This window comes from Dryobates pubescens, chromosome 18, assembly GCF_014839835.1.
Source record: "Dryobates pubescens isolate bDryPub1 chromosome 18, bDryPub1.pri, whole genome shotgun sequence".
In the NCBI taxonomy this organism is placed as follows: Eukaryota; Metazoa; Chordata; class Aves; order Piciformes; family Picidae; genus Dryobates; species Dryobates pubescens.
In genome coordinates this window covers 2,218,580-2,230,403 of record NC_071629.1, presented here as the reverse complement: position 1 = coordinate 2,230,403, position 11,824 = coordinate 2,218,580, and the positions used below count along the sequence as shown (strand labels likewise).

The following is an 11,824-nucleotide window of genomic DNA, read 5'->3' as shown; positions in this document are numbered from 1 at the left end:
GGTGTTTTTACAGTGAGGAACGTAGCGGAGCGCAGCGACCGCTCAAACTACCTGCGAAAGGGGGCCGGCCACAGCCGTGCACCCCTCTCCCTCAGAGCACCGGGGCCGCGCCCACGGGATCTCCTCCCGGCCCACCAAAACTTTCCCACTCTTGCGGCGCAAAGAAAGAGTTCCGGAAGGGCAAGCGAGGCAGGAACCGGCCAAGCTCTCTTCAGACACCCTCCGGGAGCCTCGAGCCGGCCCAGCCACCTCCCGCCTCCTGCCCCGCGGCCCAGGTGCTGAGGCCGGCACTGCCCCGCCCCGCCGCCCAACAGCCACTCTGCGAGGCCGCGCTGGCGGCGGGCTGGGCGCATTGGCTGGAGGGCGCTGTCACTCTTCCCCCCCGGCGGCGCTGGGGAGGGGTCTGGGCGCGCGGCTGGCGGCGGCCGCTGCGTGTGGGAGGGCGGGCGCGCGGCTGTTTTCAGTAGTACCGCAAAGAGCGCGACGAGAGTGCGCGCCGGGGGCGCGGGGCTGAGCCGAGCCGAGCCGCGCCGTGCCGTGGCGGGGAGCCGGGCTGGCCGGCCATGGCTGTCTCCGCACCGCCCGTCATCGCCGCAACTTCCAGCGGCGGCGCGGGGGGCTCGGCGGGCTTGTTCCGGGCGGACCCTCTCTACTCCAGCCCCGCGGAGTCCCCGCGCCTCACTAGCAGCCTCGTCAATAGTTTTCTCTCTGCCGGCAGCGGCGGGGCCGGCGCAGGCGGCGGCGGCGGCAGTAGTAGTAGTGGTGGTGGTGGTGGCGGCGGCGGCGGCGGCGGTAGTGGTGGCGGCGGCGGGGGCGGCGGCAACGAGTGTAAGATGGTCGACCTGCACGGGGTGAAGGTAGCTTCGTTCCTCGTGGAGGGGCAGGAGCTGATCTGCCTGCCGCAGGTTTTTGATCTCTTCCTGAAGCACCTGGTGGGAGGGCTGCACACGGTCTACACCAAGCTGAAGCGGCTGGATATATCGCCCGTGGTGTGCACGGTGGAGCAGGTCCGCATCCTGCGGGGGCTGGGGGCCATCCAGCCCGGCGTCAACCGCTGCAAGCTCATCACCAGAAAGGACTTCGAAACTTTGTACAACGACTGCACCAACGCGAGGTGAGCCACAAAACTTTGCTCTTCTTTTTCCGCCCGCCCCGCTCCGTTCGGGTCCGGCCGCTGGGGGCCGGCTGCCCACAAAAGCCGTGCTCGGGGGTGGGGGGCACCGGGTCCCGTCACTTCCCCGCGGACGCCCACTGTGTGTGGGAGGGGGTGGGGCTCTCGGGGCGCTGCGCGGCCGCTCGCCGTCTTGCGCGGAGGAGCCCCGGGCCGGGCCTGGGCGCCGCTGGCGGAACGGGGGCTGAGGTTCGGCTGTGCCGCCAGGGGAGGGGAGCCCAGCCCCGCGGCGTGCCGGCGTGGAAAACTTTTCAGCATTCCCCCAGCCCCTGGGGGCGGACGGCACCGCCGAGCAGCGGGGTGGTTCTGCGCTCAGGGCTTGCAACTTTCGCCCTGGTAGGGAAAGCTCGTAGTGCTCCTATACGATCCTAAGAAAAACATCAAAGTTTTCTCCGCTATTTTTCTTGCGCTGAAAGTTTCCATTCTCCTCGGGATCCTCGCTCCCGAGGCCGGCAGATGCCCGCCGGGGGCGGCTGGGCGGTCACGGACAAACTGTTGCTCGGGATCGTTCGGGAATAATTCTGTCATGCAGCGAAGAGGTCTGGGGTGGCCGTAGCCCCTGCCCTGATGTGTTTAAATCACCGAGCCTAGAGCGGGTTGCATTCATGGGAGATCCCTGCTGGGTCTTTCGTACTTGGGGTTATAATCCCAGTCTGTGACCTCGTAGCTGCTGCCTTTAGAAATGATAATGATCTAATAAACACAAAAACTCTCTCGGGGCTTCGTAAAAATACCTGGTGCCGTGGGGTGGGGCGTGAGGCAGGGTGTTTGGTGAGGACACTGCTTCAGCAGTTCGTGAGGTACCTCTGCAAAACATTTCCATCTCAGCCTGCTCCTGCTTTCTGTCTGGCGGGAAAACTTTTCTTTGCAGAGGCTGTTTCGGGGTGCTTTGGGTGCAGTGTCTGACTGGCAGCATGCAAATATTTAGTAACTGAGGGGTTTGCGTCACCTAACTGCTCAGGGCTGAGCGTGTTGGGTGTGTGGTTTGGTGGTTTTTTTAACAGCACCTTAATTAAGCACGCTCTAATTCGGGACCTGATCCGGCTGTGGCTCTGTGAGCGGGAGCAGGAGCAAACCGCCAGCCCTTCCTGGACAGCAGCAATTGTTCCGTTTCAAATTATTTGACATTACAGGTGATATTTTGGAGAGGCTTGCCGTCAATTCCTGGACACGTTTATTTCAAATAGGTGCCTTTTTTTGTGTGTTCTGCTCCTGTAACACCTTCTCCCGCTGCATGCTTATTTCAGTGTCATGCACCTCTGACATCACAGCTGCTGATACACAACACCGTCATTTTAATAAGTAAAATCTGAGACTACTGTGCTGGGATAAAATTAGTGTAAGATTACGGAGGGACGCATTTAACATGTAGATGCTGTTCTGAAGTGTTTCTGAAGCTCGGCTAGCGTGGAAGCTGACCGCCACAGAAATACGTCATTTAAATTTCTGTGACTGTGCCAAAGTTTCTCCTTAGAGAAATAAAGGGTCTGATTTAATGATACAGCCTTTAGATGCCCTCTGATAATTTCTAGTCTCTTACAACCAAATGATTTAAGGTCCAGAAATGCCAAAGTGTTAAACATTTAAAACTTGTATTTCACAATTTTATCTCCCCCTCCTTTTTTGCAAAGACTTAGTGCTGTGACGGGGTCAGGGAATAAGTAATGCAAAGAGCCCCTGAGAAGGGCGTCCAGGGGAGCTGTGAGTGAAGAGCCCAGTGATGCTCTGAGGGGGGTCTGAAAGGAGCAGTCAGGGGAAGGAAGACATGGTCAAAGGCTGCAGATACCGCAAGAGCACTGTTGAAGGGGGGATTTGGTAGAGCAGAAACACATCTGAATGGAGTCAGATCTCTCAGCTGAGGAAGTGCATTCAACACGTGCATAAGCACAAGCTCTCCCTGACTCGTTATGAAAACACTATGTACTCTTACCCGTTCAGAAGCAAGCAGATCTCTTTGCATTTCCTAAAGCTTCTCATTTACTGAAACATCCCTCAGGCTTTCCGTCCCTCGAGAAAGTGCCGCTGGTTTGAATACCCGACTGGTATCAGTGTGCTTGGCACTCGGGGTTTCAGGTGTCATGCACAATGGCGTTATCGGCATGCCTGAAACTTTTCTCAAGCATTGTAACGTAACGGTATTACTTGTGTTCCATCATGCTAATTGAATGCTCAATATGTCCTTTTATTTACAGATCTTTCCTTGAACAGCCCATACTTAGTGGGGGAGAAATGTTGCCTAAAACTAGCTAAGTACTCCAGTGATCTGATTTTTGTTTTCTGTAAAGTGACCTCTCAAAGCGTGGTAGAACTGTTACAGCTACGCAGTGCCTGGAAAGCGAAGCTTTGACAAAATGTGGTCTTTTAGAAGCATACCCTTCGATGTATGTATTCCACTGCACAAGTCCAGTGTTACTTTCAACTCTGAATATTGAGTGTTGCTTTTTATAATGCATATTTAAGTTATGAAGATGTGTATATGTACCTGAACACTGTACAAATACTACATTAAACTCGTGAGCTGCCAGAAAAAGCAGTAAGTGCTGGCTGTCATTTTCAGTTGTGGCTGGCTACTAAAAGTCAGCATCTCTTATGCTAGTGTATACTTTTAATTATTGTTGTTAATTGCACTTCGCACCATCAATTATATATGATTGAAAATAAGAGAAATTCTGTTTCTGCTTACTCTGTTGCATTTTTTGTTTTACTTGAGCTTTTATACAGAGCTCAGGAGAGCTGCAGAAAAATCTACCTGCAAGCAAAAGTTTCTTGTATGTTTCTGCTCACTGTATGTAACAGGAACTGCCTGTATCTGGCATGCTTGACCTTTGTATCTCTTTAAGCAGTACATGTATAATTTTCATTTGTGTGTAAACAAAATGTTCTGTGATTGCCATTAGCCATCATCATTTAATCTAATTTGGAAAAAAGGTTTGTAGAATGGAACTAACTGTTCGTTTCATTCCAGGCAGCATCCTCAAGTCAAGAGTAAGGACAGCTTATTTACCAAACCCGGTTACTGATTTGCAGTACCTTAAAAGGTTGCTTAAATTATGGCAATTTGAGTAGTAAAGCATAACGTTTATTTTTCAATTGATCTTAAAACTGTAGTAGGAACATAATTTTAAGATGGTAGATAAGTCATTCCTTAAAATTAGGATTATACAAGTATGATCACGACCTATTTTATTCTGTATGTGATGGATGCTGTTGGCCACTGAAAAGGCATAGTGTTGGTCTGCCTTTTTCACTGAATGTCAGGATTCTTCTCAGAAACAGTGTTCCAGTACGTGGCTCATTTTTTATTTGCAGTGTCCAGTTAAGCTAATATTTTCTATTACTTTGGCTATTCACAAACAATAAAAGGCTTTAGAAATGAATTTAAGCAGTAAATGCTGACGTTTTATGAGATAATGAGGGTCTAGTCATGTTGTCTATTAAAAGCTACCCTATAGTCAGCAATACTTTGTCTTTTATTAGGAGAATGATGTCAAGATGATAATTAAGGCAAGCCAGTCATGTAGCACTGCACAGAGCTTCCTTGTATATTGATTTAAATATGGGAATCTGATTATATAAACTTTTGCCTAAGTAAATATTTAGCATGCATTGAGGCTTGGGCAAATTGGTGAATTTTGCAGGTGCTGGCATGTTAAAGTAAAATGAATGATGAATTTGTCTGTTTCCTTTTCTTCCTTGGAGACTCACTTAAGAGAGATCACTGACAGAGTGGATTCTGCTGGAGATGCAGAAAGGAATTTTTCCACTTTCAGCACAGATTAATTATCCTTTTGGAAAAAATTCTTTTTCTTGGTGAATATCTTGAAAGTCTTTGCTTGTTCAGAACTACTAAAAGACTTGAATATTTTCATCAGATACATGTCCAATCTGGAGAAGCCTTGATTCAAATTCCCTTCTCTTTTTTTTTCATAGCAATAGAGCTCCCCATTTGAAGTGTAACATGCTTTTCCTCAGAAATGGAGTATTTGTATGTTTCCTGCATGTGTATATGCATAATACATATGTAATTTCCTACTGAGACTTCTACAACTGAAAAATACTGTGGTTTTTGTAGCAAAGACAAAAAAGCTAAACAATTAGGTATTAATGATATTCTTGTTGCATATTCAAAAGGTCTTTGCAAGCATTTCTTCTCCTTTTTTCCTTTTCACCATTTCAACCTGCAGAACTCTTCACTGTCACTCCAAATCACACAATTCTGCAAAGATAAAACAACATTTAAACTCATTTGCTTTGGGAGGGAAATTGAGCATTTGCACCCAATAAGCCTGATTGTGGAACTGCATGCAAATTGTGTTTTGATTTATCTCTTTTGCACTTTTTTCCATTTGAATTGATCTTGCATTAATTTTGCCAAGCAGCTCTGTGAGGCTGCAGATGTTGCCCTGTGTTTAATAAATCAATGAGACAGATCTGAATGAATCACTTCAGATGGATTCTCTGCTCGGTTTGATGTCTAGATGTTATTCTTAGCTTGTTATCATGACAGATGCATTAATGTTCCCATACACTGCCAGCAATGTCAAAGAGATTGAAGCTTTTAAAGTGGCGGTATCCCCTTTTTCCCCTTCTGTTGGAATAACTAAATTGCCTTTAGGAATAGGTCGCAAGATAAATTTAATTGTGGCATCATTGTGGGGAAGATGCTAAACTTCTGATCATGTTATAACACCAAGTCAGGCAACTACAGTTTCATACAGACTGTTTAATTATTCCAGAATAGTGGAGATCAATATTAAAATCTAAACATGGGATAGCTCCTTAATAGAGTAACCACTTTCTCGACATTAATATTTCATTATAATAGGAATGATCCAAATAAATAATATAAGACTAGAACATGTTAAAAGTGTTGCTATAAATAGCATATCATTGTGTTCAAATTGATTACAGGCTGAAGTAAGGCTTTTTCTTCTTCCCTTTTTTAATTCTTATTAATAATTTTAAAGTTAAATGTGTCTGGGTTCAGTCTCTGTTCGATTTGAAGGAGGAATTCTTGTTTATTATGTTTCTGTTGCTGCTTAGCATAACTTGTCGGTCACCATTAATTTCTGATCTCTAGTCTGGTATCCATTATCTTGGAGCAAAACCTGTGGAACGCAGATCATAAGAGGCTGGAATGTGTCTTGGTGGAAGGGTTTGAAATTCTGGAAAAGACTGAGTAAAGTGCTCTGCCATGAATAATGAAGATCTATTTCCCGCGTAGGCTGCGCACACTTTTTATTGGCTTTTATTCTTTAGTGTTTATTACCCCACTTGTGGTCTTCCTTGCTTTTCTTTAGAAGATAAAAGAGTATTTTGTGACTTGCTTCAATCATTTTGTTAAACCTGATCTCTGTAACTCTTTAATGTTAAAAACTGTCGTGAGTGTTCTTTTTCCTAATCTCTCCTCCGAGCAGAACAACTTTGCCTTTTTGTCATTAAGGCTTCTGAGAATAAATTGGAGAAACTGGCTGTAACAGATCTAGATTTATGTTGGCATTCTTGGTATTCTTGCTTCAGTAGTTCCAATTTGATAAAGGAAACAATATATGTAATAGAAATTCACAGTTTATTCAAATGAGTTTGAGCTTTAGCATTGTTATATTTGCCTTGCTTTCACCAATATATCAATGTGTGGCAATAGCATTATACTTAGCCTCCAGAAGTGACCGGCTCTGTGGATGGGAAATTATTCTCACACTGGGGCTATGGTTGGACACACAGCCTCTGTTTGTGGGTGTGCATTTGTTTAAAGGCAGGTGAAAATCGGCTTGGGTAGAACTGAGGAGCACGGCAAAACTCACTGAGTTAGAAAAGTCCTGTCTTGTGTGGCTGTGACCTTAGAGTGAGAAGCTAGTAGCTGTCTAGCTTGGTGATTCTGCAGAAAATATTTTAAATGAATCTTCTGAGATGTTGTAAAATTTTGTTTCTTGTTTGTCATGTGTCCAGACTGGAATTCCTGTTATGTAAGAGCTGTTTGTCAGTATCAATATTAAAAAGGTGTTGAAATCTGGACCGGAAAGGCCATGTTGTGACTTTGCTGAGGTGAACCTCCCTTCCATGGCAGTGGAATTTTGCCAGAAAAAGGGCAAAACACTTCTAAGAACCTTCACAGGATAAGAGCCCCTCTTGCCAGGGGTTGCTTAAAAAGTTCTGGGAAGAACTCTGTGTATATGGCCCTCTTGGGGAGTCCGATCTTGTTCTTGATGAATTTATAATCTTTAATCTTTTTCTGTGCCTGTTCCAGAAATTATAGTTTTGTGTGTTCTGAAGTTACGAACAAAACCATCCCCATCCTTGCTTTATTATACCTAGAAAGTTCCCATCTGCTTGCTTTCTGAGTTCTTCCATGTGATTATCAGTGTAATGAAGCCCCGTGGATGGGCAGAAGGGCAGCATTGTAGTGGTTCTTTATGTAAACAGTGCTAATAGCAAAAGCAAGCATAACGAGGAGCCTTAGAGTTACTGCTGGCTGTGATGTGCTCCTTTTGGTGTGAGCTAAGGCAAGATGTTTATAGGTTACAATTAAACGTGCATTACCCAGCACAAGTACATTAGCTAGTAATGATTCTTAGTGATTTAGGTTTATCCTGCTTGATACGGCAACTGTCCCTTGGGGCTACAGGCTTTTGATCTTTGTTCCCTCTTGGTGAAACATGGTTATCCAAAGTGACTTAGTAATAGGGTTTCCCCTCTCCCCCCACTCTACAACCTGTAAGAAACACCGATACTGCTTAGCTAATGTACTTTGATACCCCAGAAGGTTCCAATATCCGAGTCCTGTAAAACACAAATGTGTTTTCTTTCCTTTCTTTTTGGGAGCACAGCTATGTTGTTTTGTATGCACCTATAAAGTTTATTGTCACTAGCAAGCGTGGGGAGATTATATTTCCTCGTCAGTACATCTTGACCTGCTGAGCCCATTCTGCTCATTAAAATATATTGTGTCAGAGCCTTTCTTGTCTCAGTGACAAATAACTGCTTACCCCAAAAAGTGAAAATCAAACCAAATGAGTAAGTGGTTTGTTACTGTGCGGTGGCTGAAAGTGTGATGTTTAGCAGCGTCCATTGTTGGGTAATATGTTGAGGTATAAAATGTTCTATTGCAATTGTGCCTGATCTTATCAAGTTTCTGGAAATTGATATCTGGTAACAGCATTTAACCTACATCCAGTCTATCTGCTATCTATGTGATGGGTTAAAAAGAAAAAGTATCGATCTGCCACTGGATTAAAGTTTGAAATCGGCAACAGCGTGAGCACAAAAGGCTTGTTTTTACGATTTCTCAGCCTGCCATTGATCTCCCAGTTTTATTGCATTCATTATTTATTAAAAGAATTTGCAAGCTAAACATAACGTTAAGCTAGTTTGCACACAGGGACTGCACTTAGGAAATTGAATGGAAATTGCATTAGAGATGAACATCTGTGCTATTTTTCCACTCGTGTGTTTATGGGTTTGTATAAAAGGTGTATTGGATTAACAGTTATAACCATTATAGCTTGCAGCAATATGTTAGAAGTCTGAGCATTTAGTAGTTATTTAGGAGGGAGACTCCTTTTACTTAAACTAAAAAGTATGGTAATGCCATCACAAACAGTGCTTTTATTGGATTATTCTTTATTAATGGGCTTTTTACTAGTAATGCATTAAACTTGAGGTATCTAGCTATGTTATGCATGTGTTCTATTATCTGTGCTACATGAAGCTCTATTACTATTCTCATTAATTGGAGGTTTCTAGGGCAGTGTTAGTTAAGGATTTGGCACCCAGACACCGAACTGTTGAAGTGAAATTTATTTTACAATATGGAATAGGAATATAACCATTGAAGAGATCCTTAACAGACATTCTTTCAGATTTTTCCTAGCAGTTCAACTAATTTTCTTTCTTTCCTTCTTGAGCTAGGTAGCTGCTGCATTCTGTAGCAGTGGATCTGGTGAAAATCTTAAATACAGTGAACTCTTCCACATGCTTTTATAAGTTCATTTGCCCTCAACACTGTTGTAGTTGTGTGTGACACAGTGCAGGGCAGTGAGGTCATCATCTGTAATGTCTTTGGATTTATTTTTTAAATTGTCCTCCTTATATAAAATAGTTTCATTTTTTCCCCCTTCAGTTAAATATGGAAATGCAAAGGAAAAAAAAGCCCTTTGAGGGCTTTGGGTGAGAAGCGTATTTTTAGCATCAGTATGTTACCTATTTTATTTGGTCTAAAAGTATGTGCAGTCTGGTCTGTTTCTGACTAGAATGTACTGAAATATGTTGTGTTCTGCATCATCAGTGCACTTTGGGTTATTCTAGTCAAGACTCAAACTGATACCTCTCACCAGCTTGTAAGGCTGTGAAGGGTTTCCTGTGCTAGGAAGCAGAAATGTTCTTCATGCCAGAAGGTTGTTCTTTTCTGAATGCCACCTCTGCATATTTTTTTTTTGGTCTCTGGTAGGGTGAACTCCTTCAAGTTCTAATAGTATTTTGAACAGCAGTGGCTCTGATTTTGAGTTGAAAGAATCTCAGTACTGTTTTTTTCACATTGTTGTGTGCTCAGTGTTACTGTCTCCCTCACTGCTCTGAGAAAATGTGAAAACTGTGATCACAGGAACATCCTTCAGCTACTCTGTAAATGAAAGTGGAATTCTAAATATGTAATTAATGTATGTACATTGGCTGTAACATACAGACAAATACACACATTTGTGTGTATATTGTAACTCAATTTTATGGTTTATTCCAAAGCCTTTCTCCCAAATCATGGAAATCAGTTTTGATTTTTGGAAGCTTTTGTACACATCGAGAAGGGCTTGGGGATAATACAGAAGTTTAGTTTAAATTTCATTTGCAATGGACATGAGCTGAATTTCCTAACTGAACTTAGGTGGCTGTATGAGCTGTAATGGTATCCCTGCTAGAAGCCTTCAGGTTTTTTAATACTCCTTCAAGCCATGTAAGTAGTATTCCCAGCATTGATTTGATTTCCGTCAGTCTGTGGCAAGAGAACTCCTAGCTTGGAATGCCCTCATGGTACTTTCAGCAGAACTGTGAGTCATTTTTCCTCTCCTGTTTCCAAACCTGTATGGACAGAGGAATTCAAGCAGAACACTTCATTCAAGAACCTAATCAAAATTGCTCCACGCTGTCTGTGTACACAGTTCTCAATCTAATGTGTTTCACAGAGTCACAGAATCGTTAAGGTTGGCAGGACCCTCTAGTCCAGCTTCTCTGTTTAAACAGGGTCAGCTAGAGCTGGCTGTCCAGGGCTGTGTCCAGTCAAATTTTGTGTCTTTCCAAGGATGGGGACTCTGAGCCTCTGTGGGCAGCCAGTTTATGGAATATGACTGGCTGTGCTGTAGAATAGAAACATTATTGGCATTCATTGGGATGAGTGGATTCAGTGGGAGTTGTTGAAGCAATGGGTGGGCGTCATGGTTATAGCCACTGAGGTAGTCACTGCCTTACTGGTGAGATGCTTGAGCAGGCCAGTATGGATGCTCTGTCATTGTTTGCCCTTACCGGACCAGTGCAAGTTGTAGCCCTCTGTGAATCAATGTGTCATGTTCAGATTGTGCTTCCTGCATCTCACAAGTGATTTCCTGAAATCCTAGGTGGGGTGTCTTACTCCCCAGCACTGCCTGAGAAGGAATATTTGTGTATTTGTGATAAAAAACCCCCAAGGTAGCTGTAGGAAAGCTCTTGGCACAGACGTTGTGCCAGTGGGGAGATTTGGTTACCTGTATGTTACAGTAATTTAAGAGTTGCTAATTAAGAAGATGAAGATAGTTTAAAGAAAAAGATGTTTTATTCATAACTACTTACCAGTATGTTTAAAATATTAGGCATTATGCTTTTCTTGAACACGTTAGAGTTGTTTGTGTCTGGTACAAATGTTGTGTGATAGCTGCTGGGCTGCTTTTATAACAGTTCATCAGAAGATGTCTGTGAAACATTATCCCTCTTGTTTTTTGTGGAGTTGATGAAGGCACCTTGCCTTGCTGCTGCAGGTCTCTGGAGCTGCTGCCTCTCGTCCTTGTAGCTGTAAACGTTGTGTGCTGAAGGAAAAGCTTCCTGAGATAATACTGGAAAAGAGAAGGATGAAAAAAAAAAGGCAAGACTTAAAATGTTTTCTAAACAAACCTGACCCAACTCAACCCCCCAGAAAGCCCAACAAAACTGCCAGGCAGAACAAGGTAGTAAAATGCTGGCAGTTAGAAAATACTCTGCTGGCAGCAGAGTATGAATACTGAAACAAGACCTAAGGTAATGACCTGTGTTGTGTTTTCTCTGTTGCATGAGCTAAATATTTGCAGGTCCTGGAGTGTTTTGGTAGGATTGTAAGGCTTTGTTTGCTGTTTATATACAGCAATTCACGTCTGATGAGTGACTTCTCAAAATCCCTCGTTGAGCATCTCATCGTTAAGAAATCCTTTTCAGCTGCTCCAAGGTTGTTCTGTTTTGCAGAGAACCAAGTGAAGTGTGATTTGTGCAGAAGACCAGAGGCTTGCTGAGCTCTGTATACAGCGTTCGCTCCCCGGCGCATCACCGTGTGCGCGACCCCGCAGCGTGCTGTGCTCTGGCACCAGGCTGTACCCACGAGGAAGGGCTGGTGCAGTGCCCTCGGCACTCAGAAGAGGTTTGGTCAGAATCGTTGCTGTAACT

General features: G+C 44.1%; 1 protein-coding gene across 2 annotated transcripts in view; it reads left to right on the top strand.

Moving 5' to 3' along the window:
* Positions 1–477: 477 nt before the first annotated feature.
* DACH2 (dachshund family transcription factor 2) overlaps positions 478–11,824 on the top strand; it is a 266,714-nt gene continuing 255,367 nt past the window's right edge. For both annotated transcript variants that reach the window (XM_054169395.1, XM_054169393.1), the window contains exon 1: positions 478–1,114. In XM_054169395.1, the coding sequence (XP_054025370.1) occupies positions 564–1,114 (551 nt within the window). In that variant the 5' untranslated portion in view covers positions 478–563. The remainder of the gene's footprint in view (positions 1,115–11,824) is intronic.